Source organism: Mya arenaria, chromosome 16 (genome assembly GCF_026914265.1).
Source record: "Mya arenaria isolate MELC-2E11 chromosome 16, ASM2691426v1".
NCBI lineage: Eukaryota > Metazoa > Mollusca > Bivalvia > Myida > Myidae > Mya > Mya arenaria.
Window position 1 is genome coordinate 36,453,159 of NC_069137.1, and position 23,740 is coordinate 36,476,898.

The 23,740-nt window shown below is 32.3% G+C and overlaps 1 protein-coding gene across 4 annotated transcripts in view; it reads right to left on the reverse strand.

Annotated features, from left to right (window-relative positions):
* LOC128222502 (low-density lipoprotein receptor-related protein 2-like) overlaps positions 1–23,740 on the reverse strand; it is a 588,217-nt gene that overhangs the window by 308,737 nt on the left and 255,740 nt on the right. For 3 of the 4 annotated variants that reach the window (XM_052931539.1, XM_052931540.1, XM_052931538.1), the window contains exon 10: positions 2,779–2,895. The exons of the other annotated variant lie outside the window; for it this stretch is intronic. In XM_052931539.1, the coding sequence (XP_052787499.1) occupies positions 2,779–2,895 (117 nt within the window). The remainder of the gene's footprint in view (positions 1–2,778; positions 2,896–23,740) is intronic. 4 annotated transcript variants of the gene reach the window in all.

Below are 23,740 nucleotides of genomic sequence, written 5' to 3' on the forward strand. Positions count from 1 at the left end.
TCAAATCATTTTGAGGCAAAGTTATTATGATTGATCACTTTTAATTTCGAAAAGTTGACGTCATTCTTCACAAAGAAACGCATGATACTATTACATGACAGCAACTTATGTTAATCAGAAAATGGCAAGGAGCGGCGCGCTGATCAGCAACACAATTCACTGTAAAAAAAACCTGAGATGAGAAAAAACAGACACTCACAAACGGGAATCTCGTCGTAGACAATAAAAAATAACTCGAAATCAGCTTTAATGTGCATTTAAGAGACAAAATAACAAGACAGTTTGCTTAAACAGTTAACCTCAATTAAAATCAAACTAAAGTTGAAGATATAACAACACATATAAAATGAAGTTAAAAACAATGGTCTGAATGTTTGAATTCGAAAACAAGAAAAAAAAAACGAAAATAAAACGGAAAAATCTTCAATACAAAAAAGTAAATATAGCTTTCAGTACATTTTTAGAACAGGATTCCATTATGATTTCTCAATCCAGATAAGGAGGAGAATTGGGGATTTTGTCGGAAACAATAATAACATCTGACAAAACACTGCAAAGTCTGCATCAATAAGCATTTCGGATACCTATTAATAAGGAGTTAAGCTCTTAAAAGTGAGACTATAGCTGAATTTGAAAAAAATAACACTTTTCAAATGAAGTCGCAAGAAATGGTATGACAGGTATTTAAAAATGTATATCAATGTTGTGCAAATATTGTTACATGGTTCAAAACACATCTAGAAATTGGTTTCACAAAATATGCCTAAATCTCAGAGGCTAACTCTACACTGTAAGTTAAGGCCAAGTATGTCCATTTCTGACTGATAATGTGCACTCAACACTCATGCGTACCTTTCAATATTTCATTGCCCTCTTATCAGTACTTGTCATCAGGTTACGATACGAATATATTGTGGTTATTAATAGTAAGCGAACATCAACAACGTGAACTTGTTTCGTTGGGGCATACTATAGTTTGTATACAAATATGTTTGGGAAAATATCTTGAACATATAGTTATACTCTCCACACGCTTCCTTTGATCTATAGTATTGAATTATTTAATGAATGAATTGCGGGGTTGATGTCATTATCGGTGTATGAACGCAATTGGGTTCGTCAATGTGTGTGTAGTCCGAATGACTCCACGCGTACTTTGACCAACCCAATTGCGTTTATATATTAATCCGCAATTCATTCCTTATATTTACACCAATAGTTCATTATTTCTTTCAAGAATTGTTAAAAAATACTTCATTTCATTTAAGAAAACCTTTCAGTAATCCGTTCTTACCCATTTTGTCAACAGAACGACCCGACTATAACCGGAAACATTTTTTTTCAAATGACGTCACAATGACGCGGGAAAAAATCAACCACTTGAAATCACTTTTAAACGTAAAATTGAAACACTTCTGGTACCAATATATTTAAAATATAATAAACTTACACTTTTAAAAATGTTGATCTATATTTAACGGGACCTGCAGACACAATACAACCAATAACAAGATCAATAGCTTTCATGTATATTGTTATGCAATGAATTACGATCCGAACATATCCGAAGATGTTGCGTTCATTGATTGATGAACGCAATTGCCGAAAGGCAGTTCATTTAAGGAATGGAAGTTGAGGTGTAAATATTAACTTATAATTGTTAACATAAATATATATATGATGACCATTTACTATGAACTATCAAATAAATTGTTAACTGCCTGTGTATGCATGGGCATATTGCCATATTCATTTGAAATTAACGTAAAACGCCATGTTTAATTCTGTGTCATGTGCGTTAGTTTTCAGCGTTTAATTATCTGAAATTAAGTAAATAATGAACATAAAAATTGTGTCTAAATACACATATTCATTTTTAATTCATTTTTTTTTCAAAGTGACAATCATGTTACATTTAATGAATCATAGCTTATGGTCTCTTAAAGTTAGTTTACAGTTATTCGGTACAAAGCTCCCGTAGATTGTCATCATTTGATAATAAGTACCCAAAGATCCATTAACATTAAACAATAAAACATTAATTCAATTTTCATCATTAAATTTTAGTACCGTATGATGTATAAGTAACATAGTGACATTGTACATTTGCATCAGACACTCTGCATACTAAGCTTTCGGACATGTAATTTGAATTATATCCAAATACTAACATTCACGTATTATACTAAACTTGTTAAGCTACATTGAAATATAAACTAAACCCTAGCCGAAACATTCGTAGAACACCGATATATCTTCAAATAAACTCAATGTCAATAAATAAATGCATAACATAAACATCCAATGTCTCTTAATAGTCCCGGTTTAGTCCAACTTCAACACAAAAAGGCACCGGTTTCCTAAAAGTCCCTATCTAGTTCGACATCAGCACAAACACATCTCTCAAGTGTCTCTTAATATTCTCTATCTAGTTCATTTTCAACATGCCAACATCCATTGTCTGTAAATATTACATTTCTAGTCTACCTCCAACATGAACTAATACACTGTCTCTTTATAGTTCCTATCTAATCCACCTTCAACATGAACATCTTCTTTGCCCTTATTTTTTTTCCTTTGTAGACAACTAATAACAAATATTATGCTAGTATTCATAAAATGGCCACACTTTTCAATGCAGAATTTTTTGTTTCAAATATGTCTCGATAACGCTGACTGAGAACGTTTTTTTTGAAAAGTCAAATTATCGATTAATTATTCGGAGGATCATGATCGGGGTAAGCACTATTATCTATAAAAAGATAAACTTTGACTTACCACAGTTTTCCTCATCACTATCATCTCGACATTCCTTGTTGCCATTACATGCCCAACTATTGGGAATGCATTGCCCGGAAGAGCAGCGGAACTGGCTGGATGTACAGGTTCTCGTCTCTGAAAATATTAATGTGTCTTACACATATATCGTTTCATTAATTCCAGATTAGGTCTTAGCACCTCAGTATGGAATCATTAATCTAAACAACAACGTTGTCTTAAGGTCCATCATGAGGGTTTTGACCATGTAAGTAATTAAAAAAAAAAATAAAGATTGCATTATATATGTAGATACATGTTGAATTCAAGTGTTTACGAGTTTAACGATGATCGAAATAATTTGACCAATTATTTTATTTGTTTCCGTAGCTGCCATTGACAGTTTGTTATATTGAACGGATCAAAGGCAATTTACTTTACCTCGGATACGCTGCGTATGGCTATATTTAAAGTTGTTTTCGTGTTTAAAGTCATAAAAGGTATCGGGATTCAAATATCACAAACATGGCACAATTTCGTTAAAAGGCATTAACAAAGTAGCGTTCAGTAAATATTCAGCACATGACTCTATTCCGATGAACAGATTTAAAAAATAATGCAACCACAAAGTATTTTTTTTTTTTTGGGGGGGGGGTAAAGTAATATTGCCCACCTTTTCACGAGAATTTCCGAAAAGTACCCGATCGCCTTTCCAAATACGACAAAAACGATCACATGTAATTCATGAAAAACAATTAGAGTTTATACGAAGCAAAAGCCAGAGTTGAGGGAAAACAGTCTAATTATGGATTGAAATTTCCTCGAAGACAATTGTAATAATTAAATAAAACTGCGAAATCTTCATTAATGTGCACTCAGGAGACCACTAAGCCAAACATTTTGCTCAAAATTCTTAGCCTCAAACAACATCAGACTGAATTTGAATATGTAACAGCATTTTTAAGATAATTTGAAAAATGATCTTCATGTTCAACGCACAGTATCAACGCAACTATCGTGAAAAGGCATCAATAAAGTAGCATTGAAGAGTGTATTTAAACACAGGATTCCATTGCAATGTTTTCATATTGCAACAATAAACAAAATAATGTTGATTCATGTTTTGTATTGTTAATCCATTGGATTGTTTTAAACACGGATTGTAAATGCAGTCAAAAAAGGTCTGGACGAAATATGTGGTTGCTATGGAAACATAAGTAAACAAATTGTCATAAGTTGTCAAGAACATGATGCGCCAATAACCATCGCTTAAAAGAAGAAGTTTGGAAAAAAACTTAATTTTTATTTACAAATAATTACATATCAGAATAGGCATTTTTAAATATTCATGTTTACGTCTGTGACCATTGGTCCCATTGTTAATGTAACACTCCTTTCTTTCTAGGACTGAGGATGACACCGGATGACAAATAATATAATGTCCTGTTAACTTATCATTAATCAATGAAGATGGTATTGTTAGGTTTTTTTTAGAATGGATTTCAGTTTGGGAGTATTCATTAACGGTTTTAATCATTGTTAAACATCTTTACGTGACGTCATTGTTCAACGTCACTGTGGATGTCATGCATAAAAAACAATTCCTCGTGAGATAAACATGACAAAGAAAAAAAAATCGGCACAATCTTAGATGCAATAAAGTTTAACTTCATTCACAATGTGTTTCAATAACAACTTATCTCAGCTAAATTAAAATATCAGATAAACAAACAAAGAAGAAAACATTAGAACAATAACTATAGACATTTTAATGACAAAATAGATCGGTACGAAAAAATGAAAGTTTAAAAGGGGCGGGCATTGTTATTAAAAAAAAAATGATTTCAACCATCATATACTTATTAAATACTTGGACGTCTTTTTGAAAATGAAACGCTTTCGCCTAGCTTCTCTGACTTCAAGTTTTAATGTTAAAACATACTTCCAAATACACTTTAACATAATACATGCTATTTGATTACTCTGCTATCACTATGAACGCATACCGCCATAAACCTATTTGTGGCTGATTAACATCCAATATTATACTTCATCTATCAATCTTTTATGACGGAGTTAGTGACAGAAATTCATGATGTCGAAATTTATAAGGCTCAACCTTTTTTACTTGTTTTCGTAAATTTCCCATTTGTTAAAAAGTGGGCTAGATACATACGATGTTATCTCATTATGCTGCGCTCAATAAGTATACATGCTTCTTTTTGAAAGTTGTATTGCTAAAACATCGGCAAGTTCATGAGTCACCTGCGTTAATATTTGGCCAATATCCGATCGTATTAATTCGTGAATACTGATATGATACCCAGTACGAAACACAACATAAACAATAAACTTTTAATGAATTTTGCTTTTTTTGAATTGTGTCGTCACACCAGGTGAGATAACATCTTAATTTGTAGTATGTTCATAGCGTCATTTCTTGTTTAAATATCGAAAGTAACGAACGTTTGACAATGATTTTTTTTAATGAAATCAAGAGGTGGTATTACGTTTTCTCCGTCTTTTTAGATGGTAAAAGATTTATTCAAATAAATCTTTCTAATTAAAACAAAATTTTAAGTAATAAACGTATGACTGGCTGGAACATGACCAATAAAGTATTTTGTTTCCAATTAAATTGTCCATAAACATGTGGTGTGATATTGTTATATAACACATAAGTAATACAGAACAATACGTGTAGGTTATACGTATATAACCCGAAATAAGGCACAGAATAGCATACTAGTATTCGTCCATTATATATAATTTATGAAACTAAATTTTGCAACAATATATGATTTATTAATTTAATGCTTGGAATGACATATTTTAACACGATATTAAATGTAAGTTATATGCTTGTTATGACATATTTCATAACGATATCATATATAAATTCTATGCTTGGAACGACATATTTCAACACGATATTATATATAAATAATATGTTTGTAACGACATGTTTCATTACGATATTTTTATAAAAATTCTATACTTGGAACGACATATTACAACAGGATATTACATATAAATTATATGCTTTAAACGACATATTTCAACACGATATTATATATTCATACTATGCTTGGAACGACATATTTCATAGCGATATTATACATAAACTATAAGCTTTGAACGACATATTACAACAGGATATTAAATATAAAGTATATGCTTTGAACGACATTTTACAACAGGATTATACATATTAATTAAATGCTTTAAACGACATATTACAACACGATAATATATATTTATACTATGCTTGAAACGACGAATTTCATCGCGATATCATACATAAACTATATGCTTTGAACGACATAATACATAACAATATTACATATAAATTATATGCTTTGAACACATTTTGCAACGGGATATTACATATTAATTATATGCTTTGAACGACATATTACAACAGGAAATTACATATAAATAATATGCTTTGAACGATATATAACAACAGGATATTAAATATAAATTATATGCTTTAAACGACATGTTTCAACACGATATTATATATATATTATATGCTTGGTACGACATATTTCATCGCGATTTTATACATAAACTATATGCTTTAAACGACATATAACAACAGGATATTACATATAAAGTATATGCTTTGAACGACATATTACAAAAGGATAATACATATGAATTATATGCTTTAAACGACATATTAGAGTACGATATTATTATATACTATGTCTGGAACGAAATATTTCAACACAATATTATATATGTATTATATGCTTTGAACGACATATTACAACGGGATATTACATATAAATTATATGATTTTAACGACATATTTCAACACGATTTGATATATTTATACTATGCTTGGAACGACATATTTTATTGCGATATTATACATAAACTATATGCTTTGAAAGACATATCATAACACGATATTATATTATTTTATGCTTGAAAAGACAAATATCCACTTGATATTTTATATAATTTATATGCTTGGAACGACATACTTCATCAGGATATTACATATATATATATATATATATATATTATATATATATATATATATATATATATTATATATATTATATATATATATATATATATATATATATATATATATATATATATATATATATATTATGTTGGTGGAACGACATATTTCAACCGCATATATGTCATATTTATAATTATGCAATTGTTGCCTAGAAGTCAGGATTTTAACAAATAAATAAAACATCAAATTCATGTCCATTGTTCATATTTTTTAACATAATACTAGCTAGTTATCTATTATTCATTTAATGTTTACGTCTGTGACCATTGGTCCTATTTTTAATGTTACAATCCTTTCTTTCCAGGACTGAGGATGACAGCGGTACATATATTTATGCTCTGTTGACTTATCATTAATCAATGAAGATGGTATTGTTAATTTTTTAGAATCGAGTTCAGTTTTGGGAGTGTTCATTAACGGTTTTAATCATTGTTAAACATCTTTTCGTGACGTCATTGTTCAACGTCACTGTGGATGTCATGCATGAAAAATAGATTCCTCGTGAGATATGAATGTTAAAGAAAGACAAAAACCCGGCACAATCTTAAATACAACCCAGTATAACTTAATCTGCAAGTTTTTTTCAATAACAACTTATTCTAGCAAAATTTGAATACCAGTTGAACAAACAAATAAGAACACAATAGGCCAATAACTATAGACATTTTAATGACAAACATAAAAGCTGCGTATTATCGCATTGCTTAGGTTTCTAACGCGTACATACGACCATAGAACCTGCTTGTATTCGTATTGCTTTAGTTTCTTACGCATACATACGACCATATAAGCTTGGTGTAATCGCATTGCTTTTGTTTCTTACGCGTTCATACGACCATATAAGCTGCGTGTAATCGCGTTGGTTTAGATTCTAACTCGTTCATACGACCACTTAAGCTGCGTGTTATCGCACTGCTTTAGTTTCTTACGCGTACATACGACCATAGAAGTTGCGTGTTATTGCATTACTTTAGTTTCTTACGCGTACATACGACCATAAAGCTGCGTTTATTCGCATTGCTTTAGTTTCGTACGCGTACACACGACCATATAATCTGCATGTAATTACATTGCTTTAGTTTCTTACGCGCACATGCGACCATAAAGCTGCGTGTAATCGCATTGCTTTAGTTTCTTACGCGTACATACGACCATAAACCTGCGTGTATTCGCATTGCTTAAGTTTCTTACGCGTACATACGACCATATAATCTGCGTGTAATCGCATTGCTTTAGTTTCTCACGCGTACATATGACCATTTAAGTTGCGTGTAACCGCATTGCTTTAGTTTCTTACACGTACATACGAGGTCTGTCCCACTTATTTGTTCATAAGTATTTTATTAGACGTCACTTTAGAAAAATACTATGCTTGTTTATATACCGCTGTATAATAAGTAAATGAATTCAAAATATTCGTATGTCTAAATTAAAAGTTTTATTCATTGTTTTCAATAGACGGATACACGTTACCGACGCATTTAAAAAAAACAATCAACGGATAATTCATGCATGTTGATTGAAATGTCATTTCAAATCATTTCGAGGCAACGATATTATGACGTGATCACTTTGATTTTCGAACAGTTGATGTAATTTTTCACAACAAAACGCATGCTACTATTACATGACAGCAACTTATGTTAATCAGAAAATGTTTGGGAGCAGCTCGCTGATCAGCTTTAAAAATTACTGAGATCAGGGAAAACAGACAGTCACAAATGGGATTCTCGTCGTAGACGGTAAAAATAACTCGAAAAATGATAACTGCTGTAATGTGCATTTACGAGACGAATTAATAAGGTTTTTGCTGAAACAGTTAACCTCATTTAAAATCAAACTGAAGTTGATGATATAAACAACACATATGAAATGAAGTTAAAAACAATGGTCTTAATTTTCGAAGTCGAATAACAACTCTTAATGAGATACGCATGAGAAAGAAAAAAAACACGAAAAAACAAACAAAACGGAACAACCTTCAATGCAAAAAAAAGTAAATATAACATTCAGTTCATTTTTAGATAAGGATTCCATTGCGGATTCTCAATCTAGATAAGGAGGAGAATTGGGGATTTCGTCGGAAACAATAACAACACCTGACATAACATTGCGAAGTCTGCATCAATAAGCAATTCTGATACCTATTAATAAGAAGTTAAGCTCCTAAAAGCATTGTTAAATGGTTTAAAAGGCACCTAGTATATTGTTTAACAAATTATGCTTTAATCTCAGAGGCTAATTCCACACTGTATGTTAAGGCCAAGTATTTTCATTTCTGACTGACAATGTGCACTAAATACTCATGCGTTTCACTATTTTGTTCACATTGCCCTCTTATCAGTCTTTGTCACCAGATTACGATACGAATGTATTGCGTAATCAATTCTTAGCGAAATCAACAACGTGAACTTGTTTCGTTGTATACAAATATGACGAAAATATATTTAATGTAAAGTTATACTTTCCTCACGCTTCGTTTGATCTACAGTATTGAATTATTAACTTAATTCCATGTCATGCGCGTTAGTTTTCTGGCTCACTCACATAGTTGGTGTTGTTAACAGTGTTTAATCAATTTAAGTAGAACACAAACAGCAACACACACACCCAATTCAACGGACAATTGGAGATTTCCCTTCCTGATTTTGAAACAACGAGCAGTCGGTCCCTGCCGAATAATTGTTGTGAAAAGTTACCTATTTCAACTTTCAATGTATCTTCCTGTATATGAAAACGTCAAAAAATAAACTCTTTTGAAATCAACACATACATGTATGTGAATAAATGAATCTGTTTTATTTACATGTAGCGATTAAAAAGGTATTGCTATTCATAAAACTGAATGTTTTCATACTGAAGGTATTTGGGGTTTACAACATGTGTACCAAAGTGTTACAATACATAAGGATAGTTTGGGACTATATGAACATTTAATTCATGCCACATATGCAATACGTACAGATGATTTTTTTTATAACAATTCATATAGTAGTAATCATGAAATTTAGTTTTAATAATTAACGTTTAGATCGTAAATGGTACAAATGTCTTTAACTGTTCTTATTTTCCCACTAACCAGATGCTATCAGTATTACATACGTAAGATCCGTAGGACAATGTCATAAGTAAGGTAGGAAATATTACTTTGTTAATTGGGCCAATTGTTAACAACTTTGTTAACGTCATCGTTGTGCACTTTAAAATATTGACTACTCTGAAGGCTCAAATGGATACACTTGTGATCTGTAGTGTTTCTAACACGATTTGAGTGAACTGTTTCAGGTGTTGTATTTTTTTTTTCATATATACGTGTAATATGCGCATGTGTAAGAAAACAGTATCATAACACATGTTTGTAGGCAATTTATTAATTTAAATAAATATGCCTAACATCAAAAGGTTGACCTTTAAACGTTACCAACAATAACGTTATCATGTTGATAATTTTAACAGATTTCTGAACAATCGTTCCATTATTTGATAATAGTGGTATTTGAACCAAAAACAAGAGCTGTCACAGTATGTGGCGAATGCCCCCGAATGTGACATTGGCCTATGAACAAGGTCAGTATATGAAAAGTTAAAGATCAAACAAATACATATGGCAAGTTTTTTTAAATTGCCTATGAACATAAAAAAATATCACCCATACTTGACAACCTACATTCTTATGTCCTTATATTCAGCATTCCATTGTGAATAAACACAAAGTGTATCTTTCACCTTAGAGGTAGGGACATAGGTCTTGCACGTGACACGTCGTCTTGGTATGTCGAACACATGTGGCAAGTAAATTTAAAATCTGTCCATTCAAGAAAAAGTTACAGCACGGACATAACAACCTATACTCTATGTCCTTATATGCAGCATTCCATTGTGAATAAACACTAAGTGTGACCTTGACCTTAGAGGTAGGGACACGGCTCTTGCATGCGACACATCGTCTTGGTAATTCGAACACATATGCCAAGTTATTTTATAATCTGTCCATACAAGGGAAAGTTAAAGCTCGGACATGACAACCTATTCTCTATGTCGTTATATGCAGCATTCCATTGTGAATAAACACCTAAGTGTGACCTTGACCTAATAAATAGGGACACGGATCTTGAACGCGACACGTCGTCTTGGTATGTCGGACGCATGTGGCAAGTTATTTTACAATCTGTCCATACAAGGGAAAGTAACAACCCGGACACGACAACCTATACTCTATGTCATTATATGTAGCATTCCATTGTGAATAAACACCTAAGTGTGACCTTGACCTTAGTGGTAGGGACACGGTTCTTGCACGAGACACGTCGTCTTTGTATGTTGAACACATGTGGCAAGTTATTTTAAAATCTGTCCATACAAGAGAAAGTTACAGCCGGGATACGACAACCTATATTCTTTGTCGTTATATGCAGCATTCCATTGTGAATAAACACCTAAGTGTGACCTTGACCTAAGAAATAGGGACACGGATCTTGTACGAGACACGTCGTCTTGGTATGCCGAACAAATGTGGCAAGTTATTTTAAAATATGTCCATACAAGGAAAAGTTACAGCCCGGACACGACAATCTATACTCTATGTCACTATATGCAGCATTCCATTGTGAATAAACACCTAAGTGTGACCTTGACCTTAGTGGTAGGGACACGGTTCTTGCACGCGACACGTCTTCTTGGTATGCCAAACACATGTGGCAAGTTATTTCAAAATCTGTCCATACAAGGGAAATCTACAGCCCGGACACGACAGCCTATACTCTATGTCCTTATATACAGCATTCCATTGTGAAGAAACACCTAAGTGTGACCTTGACCTAAGAGGTAGGGACACGGTTCTTGCACGCGACACGTCATCTTGGTATGCCGAACACATGTGGCAAGTTATTTTAAAATCTTTCCATACAAGGGAAAGTTACAGCCCGGACATAAGTTATTGAGCCGGACGGACGGACGGATGGACGGACAGACGGACGGTGCGATATAATATGCCCACCTTCAGTAGTATACGGCTCGCCGATTCTTTTCATATTGCAACAAAGAAAATAATGATGATTCATGTTTTGTATTTTTAATCCAGTATACAAATGGTCATAAGTTGTCGAGAAAATGATGCGCCAATGATCATCCATCGCTTAAAAGGAAGAAGATTGGAAAAATAAACTTATGTTTTATTAACAAATTATTACATATCATTCTTGGCATATTTTATTAAAGATTATTCCATTTATTACAAGTATTACGAAAGCCAAATATCGCCCGATGCAGCTGAATGTATGATTGGTAAAATACAAAAAAATATATGCTAGTCTTCACCAAACTGTCTTATATTCATATCATGGCTTGTTAATCAATTTCCTAAATTTGTTGAACATAACAAATAAGGTTTCTTTTCCACCTCGTAGCTCAATCATAATATGTTAAGACTACCAATATCTAGGTCATTTTAAATATTCGGAATTTATTTATTTTTAGTCAAAAATGTGCAGCAAAAATTGTCGATGGTGTTATTGTACCTTAAATAAAAAATAAAAATTATTCAAATTTCTAAATTTCTCAGAACCCATGGTCATGCCGGAGATATAACTTAAATAATTTCATTTCTTTGATACAGTAACTTTGGATATGCTAGCCTTTCTGGTTTTCATTTGTTTTTTGTTTTTTTCGATTTAGAAGTTAGATTTATACCCATAAATCAAGTATGCCTGATTAAATAATTTGTTTTCATCATGTTTTTTTCTGTCATCTACTGATACATATTAAAATGATATGTTTACTAAAGGGATATACGATTAGAATGCATACTTTAAAACTGAGTCAAATATATATTAGTGCATGACAGTCTAGTTGCTAGGAGCCATATATACACAATGCTTCGTATAGTGGATTATGAAATATGATGTGCGATAAATATGACTAGTCGCATATGCCATACATTCTTATAATTAGTACGATATTATTTAAGTAACTCATAAGAAAATTTAATTATGTTCGGTTTTGTACTTGCAAAAAACTAAATATGGTGTCAATAGCTTATCTTAGGATTCTTAGCAACTGGTAAATTGTGCTAGAGCATGTATGTTGACACGTTAAAGGATTGTTATATTTTTGGTAGTTTTGGAACCTATATCTTGATACATTTTATATAAAACTGTTTTGACGCGTTTTGTTTCATTACATGAGCAAATAAGACTACTATTCAGATAGAATTACACTATTGTTCAATTAATTGTTTACTTGTACGAAATCAATAATTTTTGTAAATTATATTACTTTTCATTTGACGATTGCTGTATGTATTCATTGGTGTTTTTCTCTTTGAATATCTGAAAAAGCACGACATGTTTTTGCGATCGCGCTTAAACATAGCATTATTGATAACATGTTATTATACTGTTTGTTGGTAAAATTATATTGCAACGATGCTTATGCATAATTTCAAATCATAAAATACATCACTTTGCAAATTATCTGAAAATTACCATTGTACTTATACTCTTGACAAAGCTATTATTTAATTATTTTTCTTGGCAAATATAGTATTAATGCCACAATGTTTTCGTAACGTATATTTTTGAGAGATAACTCGTCAATTCCTAAGAAAATATTTCACTTTTTTTCAATCCTCAAATAATGAGTATCACATTCTGTACTTTAAACACCAAAGGACTCGGCATAAGCAAAAACGCTTTACAGTATCTAAATATCTAGAGTCTAAAAATAATGATATAATATTTGTACAAGAAACCCATTCAACAAGTCTTTCTTTGAGAGTGGAAAGGTTTTTCATTTCTAGTGGAAATAAATCTAATAAAGTAGGCGTTGCCTTACTTGTAAATAAAGAATCGAATGTTAAATGCTTAAATTCTTATGAGCTAGCAGCTGGTGGGCTAATTAACTAAGAGATACAAATTCATAATAAATATCTTAAGTTAATGTTTATGGGCTAAATGCTGACAAAACAACGTTGTTCGACAGATTAGAAATGTTTGTAGTTGACAATAATGAACAAAATATAATAATTGGAGGTCACTTCAGCACTGTGCTTAACCCTTCCATTGACAAGAAGAATGATAAAACAGATACAAATAAAAATGTCAAGCAACACTTCACAGAATAATATATAATTATAACTTGATTGATATTTGGCGCGAAAACAATCCAAATTTACACCAATATACTTGGCATTCCAATATAAAACCAGTAATATTCTCTCGTCTGGATTATTTTCTCTTTTCTGATTACTCACGCAATACAATACCTAACAGTAGTATTAAACCAAGATTTAAAACAGACCATTCAACAGTAATACTAAGTTTTAACACGCAAGAGCTAATGAGAGGACCAAGTTACTTTAAAATCATACAAGAAAAATAGTAACTCTAACCCAAATACACTATGGGAACTAATCAAAGAGACTAAAAAAGAAATAGTACAAAATTAAAACGATTTAATCGGAAGAATCAATATATTACTATTAAACACACACTTAAGTAATAATTGCAATCAGATAGAAGATATAGGTGTTCATAAACAAGAATTAGATATAATACCTACAGAAAAACAGATTGAAATTAAAGTCAAAAGCACAACATGTATAATATAATGAAAAAATAGTACATATTTTGCTAGTCTTGAAAAACGCCACTATGAACAAAATATATTACTAAATTTAAATCGAACCAAACCATATCAATAAACATAAAACGAGCAACGAATTTTTTATTAAAATTTATACAAAATCAATCTTTTATGACGAAGTTAGTGACAGAAATTCATAATGTCGAAATGTGTAAGGCACAACCTTTTTTGCATAAATTTCTTATTTGTTAAAATGTGCTCTTAAATGCATACAACGTTATCTCATTTTGCTGCACTCAATAAGCAAACATGCTTCTGTTTTAAAGTTGTATTGTTAAAACATCTGCAATTTCTTGAGTTACCTTCGTTAATAATTGGCCAAATACCATTAACTGACAAAGCAATAACCATTTCCCGCGCTACACGCATTTCTTTATTGTAGTACCCGGAATCATTAAAACAAATTATATATCCGATCATTTTAATTCCGCTAAAAGTTTGTGTGAATACTGGGATGATATCAAGTAAGATAAACAACATAAAACAATAAACTTTTAATGAATATTGCTTTCTTTCAAATTGTGTCGTCGTCCCTAGTTAGATGACATCACATCATAAGTGACGAACGTTTGAAAATGATTCTATTTATAAAATCATGAAGTGATATCACCTTTTCCTCTTCTGTTAAGAAGGGAAATGAACTACTTTATGATATCATTAAAAATGCTTCCAATTTAATTGCCTACAAACATGTGTTGTGACATTTTTATATTACACATGTGCATATTACACATATATATGAATCATAAATTGCAACACGATATGATATTTAAAATATATGTATGGAACAACATATTTCAACTCGATATTATATTTAAAATAAATGTATGGAACAACAAATGCCTGGAACGACAGATTTTAACAAAACATATCATATATATTTACCCGGGTTTCATATTTTTAAATAGGAAATTATCTCCTAGAGGTCAGGATTTTAACAAATAAATGGGATTTTTTTACATCAAATTAATTTCCATTTTTCATATTCTTTAATATGACACTAGCATCATTAATATCAGGAGAGAGATGTTTCTACGCAAAACATAAACTATCTAAGTTGTTAAAGCTGATCTTTGATGCAGTCTAATTTTGATCGCATTATTTTGATATTGCGCTGCAGATTTGAAAAGCTTGTCGCCTGATCACCATTTGGTCCTTGGGTAGACTCAATGTCGCCCGATATTAGGAATAAACAGGGCACTTTTAAAGCAAAATATGTTAGATTTAGACAATTGTTTTAGCTAAGTTATTGTGTTCATGAATACAGTCGGGGAAAGTTTTATGCAAAGTGCAATAACGATGCTAGGAGTCATTTTAACCAAGGCAGTTTTTACAACTTAAACACTATAATAACATTCTAAAAAGATATCGTTATTCCTCATAACTTCCATTCTCCATCATCGAAGCTAATATGATGCCATTACATAAGAACTCGTTGCTGATGCATTGCACAGTAGAGCAACAGAAATTGTTAAATGCACGCGTTCTTGTATCTTTATATATTAATGCTTATAATGCAGGTATCTTTTTTTATTACCTATTCGATGTTAGCAACACTGTTTGGAATCCGTTATACCCTACAAAACAGTGTCTTTTGATCCAATGTGCATGTAACTAAATAAAAATGACTGGTGTTGTTTTTATGCTACAACTTTAATAATAATCCAATTTATAGTTAAAATATTACATTATACTGTTAAAGGTTTAACTATCAGCGGATAAATTTGACCTATTATTGTCTTTGTTTCTCATTCATGCCAGAGACTGTTTTTTTATGTTACTCCCAATTTTTGAACTACATTGTATTAGAAGGCAAAGTATTATTCCTCAATAACGATCGCGTATGGTTATATATTATCATGTGTTCATTTTCAAGGTCATAACTTATATATTTGGATTTAAAACACACAAAAGACACACCAATTGTGAAAAAGGCATCCATAAAGCGGCGTTGAACAAATTTTCATTACATAATTACATTGCGATTGACTAATTTTAAATATTCCAACTATAAAAAGTTTTTTCGAGGGAAATGGAATATAGACCGGCCGGCTGGCCGTCTCATGCGAATTTCAAAAAATGTCCCGATCACCTTTTTGAATATGGCGAAATAGATCACGTGTGATTTATTAAGGTTAGAGTTCATACTCAAATATAGCCTGTGTTAAAGGGAAAGGGACAGACCATAATTGGGAATGACAGCAATGCACATTAATGTGACCAATCAACAAGAGGTTTTGCTCTAAAGATTGAAACTCCAGTAAAATCAGACTGAATTTACAGAAATATCGACACTATTTAAATGAAGATGAAAGAAATGGACTGATTTTCACTCATATCCCAACATGATTTTTGTAGGTTACCGTACTTAGGCCGGCCTAATAACCTTGGGTCGCATGTGAATATCCGAACCGCCCCGTTGCCTTTCAGATATGGCGGAAGCGATCACGTGTTATCCGTGAACAATAATTTGATTAGAGTCCATATGATATAAAGTCTGTACTGGATTGAAAACAGACATTCTTTAATTGAGAATTTGGTCTCAAACGAGGACAAATATGAGACAAAAAACTGCGAAATCTGGGGCCAAATGAATAAGTTAAAATTAAACTTCGCCACATTGAATGGTGCCGGAATCCGGGACTAATAACATCAACCGGAAGCATAAGAAGCAAAACGAATTTATAAAAGTGATTGTTTTGCAAAATATTGTGGATTAGAAAAACAAAGGTGAAAGTCTATTACACAAACAAGTTGGAATTACACATGCGAAGACACACAATTAACTGAAAAGGTGTTAGAGGAGGATAGTGCTCATATATTAAGTGCCGTAAGCGTTACAATGTGCTGAATCTCTTGAAAACGATAATGAAACATTCGATTAAAGTGATGCGAAGCCAAAACAACTAGAAGGATCTGTTAATTCTGATCTATTAAAAATGCAAGAAAACAAAAGTTTATTTAATATAAAAAAGTGTTTCTGTAAAACTTCCGAAGTTGTATATATGCTACTTCAACGATATAAACTCAAATGGACAGCTTTTTGGACTCGTTTGAGTGTAGTGAACATAACAATGAAAAACTGTCTAACATTGAAAGGTTTAATTATCTCAAAAGTAAAATAAAAGATGAGGCACAGCGTGTAATTGAAGGACTTGCCTTATCGAACGATAATTACCGTATTGCAGTGGAAATACTAAAGAAGAGATTCGGAAACAAACAAGAAGTAATTGATATGCATTACAAAAATGATAAATATATCTCCCGCAACATTTGGAGTTGATAGTTTGAGGCAATTCATGGAAACCACAGAAAGTTCTTTGAAGTTGGAAAGTACTGGGAGAAAATGTGAATCAAAACATAATTTGTGTCAATAATAACATCCTAACTCCCGCCATATGTTTTAAGACAGCAAGAATTACAAAAGGGTGCAAGCGAATTCATTATTACTAATGAAAAGGCTTGCAAGATTGTTTCAGGACATAAAGAAAGTGAAAGACGTACGTTTAAGGGATACAGTCCAGAGAGGAATTCAGGGTCGAATTTTGTAAAATATGAGAACAAAGCATCAAGTTCTGTAGAAGCATTCTAAACAGGAGCAAAGCAAACTAAAGTGTAAGGAAACAAATGCAGATATTGCAAAGACAATCATAGGAATGACGAATGCAGCAAATTGAAAACGACTGAAGAAAGAAGACAGATTTTAAAAGGGTCATGTTACAAATGTTTAAAAGAAGTCCATATGATAAATGATTGCAAGACAAAGATAGTGTGTGTTCATTGTGGGATTTACAGTAAACACCATATAAATTTATGCCCAAAGAAATTTGGAGAAAAGGCTTCAAATACCAATCTTGCTGATGAAATGTCAAACTTGACTAAGAGCCTGTAATTCCAGACGCATGTGCTGAACACCGGTTATGGTAGCATCAAACGAAATTGTGCTAATGCAAACGGCAAAGACGGATGTTTTTAAACCTCTTTTGGATTCTGGATCCCAACGTACATACATACCAGAACGATTTACAAAACAATTGGGACTGAAATCTGAACAAGAATAAGACATAAAACTTTTAACTTTTGTTAAAGTCAAACCCTCAGCAATAAAGAGAAAGTCAACACAAATTCAAATCAAATTGGAGATACCATGACAGTGACTGCTAACATTTTTCCGACAATCAGTGCTACCATACAAAAAAATTCAATTAGTTGTCTCATAAAAAGATCAAGTCAAACAATTTGTTAAAAGATTACCCCTTGCAGATTCAATTCCTGTTGAAAGAGAAATATCAACCATTGATATACTGATAGGAAGCGACTATTATTTAGACATATTAATGACCCAATGTCAAGCCGGGTTTGTATCTATTGAGTTCGAATTGGGATGGATACTTAGTGGAGAGAGACGATTCGGATACCTATATGCTGCCTCTGACATATGGTTCAAACATTTAAGAAAAAAGATTTACGTCAGTGTTGACAGTGCCATTCAGAGAAAGCCTGGTCTAACAGACTTTTGGAATATTGAATGTATTGGAATCACTGATAAGGTTAAGACATTTGACGACGAAGTTGCCTTGTAACAATTTAAAACAAACAATCAAGTACGTCAATGGAAGATTTGAATTAACATGCACATGGGAAAAAAATCCAAATTGACCTGAAAATCGAGCTCTAGTGTGCGTAGACTACAATATCATCCTGGTGTATTGAAAAAGTATGATTCGGTGATCTGGGAGCAGCTCAAAAAAACGAATTACTTAGAGGATATATGATACGATGGATAAGTGACAAAGGAAGATTTCTGAATTTATTTTATCCCCTTGGAATTTCCCAAATCGACAGTTCAGATACAGAATCAAAGGAAACAGTAAACACTGAAACAAACTAAAAAATAATCGAAATATTTACCCAAACTTTAACATGAACGAATCCACTGTCTCTTAATATGTCCTATCTAGTTTGCCTTTTAACATGTCAACGTAAACTGTTTCTAAATATTCCTTAAGTAATCCACTTTTTTAACATGAACACATCCAAGGCTCTAAATATTTCCTATCCAGTACACCTGTAGCATAAACTCATCTACTGCCTGTTAATATTGTCTATCTGGTCGGCCATAAATATAAACATCAGATGTTTGTTTAATTTCCTTGTTCAAGTCAAACCTTACCATAAACAAATCCCCTGTCTCTTAATGTTGCATATGAATCCACTTTCAACATAATCCCTTAATATTCCCTAGAAAGCCAACTTTCAAGTGTAACACATCCACTGTATCTTAATATATTGTCGTCCTTTTAACAAGTCAATTTATACCGTGTCTAAACAATCCAAATTTTATACATCTATTAACATGAATCCATCCGAGGCTTTCAATATTCCCTATCTAGCCCACCGTCAACATGAACAAATCAACTGTCTCTCAACATTTTCCATTCAGTTTGCCTTTTAACATGTGTACGCTAAGTGTTTCTACATATTACTTTTTTAATCCAACTTTATACATGAACACATTTAATGCCTATCTAGTCAACTTTTAACATTTGAATACACATGTCTCTTAATATTCCCTATCTAGTGAACCATAAATATTTACTCATCCACTGTCACGAAATATTCGCTATCCAGTCCACCTACAACATGAACACACCTACTGTCTCTAAATATTCCAACCTAGCCCACCTTTAACATAAATACACCAAATGACTCTAACTATTACCTATTTTGTGTAATTTAAACATTTTTTAACATGAACGCATTCACTGTTTTTTTACTATTCCCTATATCGCCCAACTTCAACATGAACACTATATTCTGCCTCATAGTTTTCATTACCTAGTCCACATTTTAACATGAAACATATTCACCATATTTAACAATTCCATATTTAGTATACCTTTAAACATGTACACGTCCCTTTTCTATAAATATTCCATATTCAGACCACCTTTTAATATAAACAAATCCACTTGTTAATAGTCCCTGTTTTGTCCACCTTCAAACTAAACTCTTCCCTCGTTTTTAAAGATTTTTTGTCCACCTGTTTACCTGAACACATTCCTTTTCTCTTAATATTTCCTATATAAACCACGTTTTAATATGAACATATCCACTTTTTAATATTACTTGTTTAGTCTACGCTCAAATAAATGAATTCCCTCGTTTTGAAATATTTCCCATTTTGCCCACCTTTTAACATTAATGCATTCATTGTTTCGAAATGTTCCCTATTTAGTCCACTATGTATCATAAACACATCCACTTTATATATTATCTATTTAGAATGAACTCATCCACTTTTCAAAATGAAATGACGAAGTTTGTACTATTTACGTTTTAGGGAAGAATGTATGGTTATGTTAAATCTCACAAACATACATAGAGTGCTATGAACATTTTATCACGCCTAACGTACAGAAATGTAAGACTGACGAATCATACAGCCTTGTATGTTAGTGTTCGTAAAATGGCTACACCTGTCAATATGGAATTTTGTTTTCGTAATGGCGACTTACACGTCTATACATGGATAAGTCCGATTTTGAAATTTGATTGAACGGATAATGATCGTTATAAACAAAACTAAATATATTTTTTTTAATTGAATTTAATGTGATTACATGACTATTCATTTACACGATATATGTTTGAGGTAACAATGAAAACACAGAAAAGTGTCATGAAACACAGGCTGCTTTCTTATATCTATGGTGATTATTAAATAGGTCTGAATAAGAACACAGCAGTAAATTCCTATACCTGGATGATACACCGACTAGCGGTGTTCTTCAATGACAACTTAAGTTGGAAAATCAGGTCCTTAAAATATTAGTAGTAAAATGCGCTTTAAAGAAGAGAGTGGAGGCGAGTGTCGTGTTACTATATCGAGCTATTCTACAATGATCTGGCGGGAAAATTGCTGAACGACTGAATATTTTAATCTGATATGAAGAGTCAATGGTTTTTCACTGTTTCGTAGATTATAAGGGTGAGTATCATTTACCGTCACCAGAAAGAGCTGCGGTATGTAAGATGGTCTTTCACACGATTATATATATATATATATATATATATATATATATATATATATATATATATATATATATATATATATATATATAATATATTTGCATTGTCCCGTATCCGATAGCTAAATCCAATCAATTTCTTAAATAGAGTTTGCAATTGGCAGAGACCGTGCCGTCTAACATTTTTAATACGATATTAAATAAATTTATATGCCTGGAAAAACATGTTTTAACAACAACATATATAATATTTATACTCGTGTTTCATAATTATAAATTTGAAATTACATCATAGAAGTCAGGATTTTAACAGAGAAATAGGACTTTTAACTCCTAATTCATGTTCATTTTTTATATTCTTTAACATGATTATAGCATGCAAACTATTTATCAGTGATTTAATGTTTACGTCTGTGACCATTGGTCCCATTGTTAACGTAAGAATCATTCTTTCTAGGACTAAGGATGACACTGGATTCCACATATATTATGTTGTGTTGACTTATCAAAAATTATCGAAGATGGTATTGTTAGTTTTTTAGAATCGTTTTCAGTTTTGAGACGATTCATTAACGGTTGTAATCATGGTTTAACATATTTTCATGACGTCATTGTTCAACGTCACCGTGGATGTTATGCATGAAAAACAATTCCTCGTGAGATATCCATGCGAAAGAAAAGACACTTAAATACAATACAGTCAAACTTAATCCGCAACTTTTTATGCCCCCACAAAGTGGCGGCATATAGGGTTGCCCTTGTCCGTACGTACGTCCGTCGTACGTACGTACGTACGTCCCGAAGATTGTTTCCGATCTAATTCTTGAAAACCGTTTGTCCAATCCTCACCAAACTTTAAACACATGTTTGTGACCATAATATCTTGATCAAGTTCGATAGTCATGGAAATCGCTTCAGTCATTTAGGAGTTACGGCCCTTTTTTGCCAAAAATACTTCAAAAATATATGTTTCCAATCTAATTCTTGAAAAGTATGTGTCCAATCCTCACCAAACTTTACATACATGATTGTGACCATAATATCTTGATCAAGTTCGATAGCCATGGAAATCGCTTTTGTCATTTAGGAGTTACGGCCCTTTATTTGCAAAAAAAGACTTGAAAAATACGTCCCGAAGATTGTTTCCGATCTAATTCTTGAAAACTGTTTGTCCAATCCTCACCAAACTTTAAACACATGTTTGTGACCATAATATCTTGATCAAGTTCGATAGTCATGGAAATCGCTTTAGTCATTTAGGAGTTACGGCCCTTTTTTGCCAAAAATACTTCAAAAATCATTATGGCTTATTTTCTGTGACAAAAAACCGAAGTGGGGGCATCCGTGTCCTATGGACACATTTCTAGTTTCAATAACAACTTATTTCAGCTAAATTAAAATATCAGATAAACAAACAAAGAAGAACACAATAGGCCAATAATTAAAGACATTTTAATGACAAACAATAAAGCTGCGTGTATTCGCATTGCTTAGGTTTCTTACGCGTACATAGGATCAAAGAACCTGCATGTAATCGCATTGCTTGGGTTTTTTACGCGAACATAGGATCATAGAACCTGCGTGTTATCGCATTGCTTGGGTTTCTTACGCGAACATAGGATCATAGAACCTGCGTGTTATCGCATTGCTTGTGTTTCTTACGCGAACATAGGATCAAAGAACCTGCGTGTAATCGAATTGCTTAGGTTTCTTACGCGTACATAGGATCATAGAACCTGCGTGTTATCGCATTGCTTGGGTTTCTTACGCGAACATAGGATCATAGAACCTGCGTGTTATCGCATTGCTTAGGTTTCTTACGCGAACATAGGATCATAGAACCTGCGTGTTATCGCATTGCTTAGGTTTCTTACGCGTACATAGGATCATAGAACCTGTGTGTTATCGCATTGCTTAAGTTTCTAACGCGTACATAGGATCATAGAACCTGTGTGTTATCGCATTGCTTAGGTTTCTTACGCGTACATAGGATCATAGACCCTGCGTGTTATCGCATTGCTAAGGTTTCTTACGCGTACATAGGATCATAGAACCTGCGTGGTATCGCATTGCTTTAGTTTCTTACACATACATACGAGGGCTGTCCCACTGAAACGTATTGTTTGTGTATAAATATTTTATAGACGTCACATTAGAAAAATATTCTGCTTGTTAATATATCTTTGTGTAACCAAGAAGATAATTTAAAAAAATATTTTAATTAAGTGTTAAATTCATTGTTTTCAATAGACGGATACACGTTACCGAC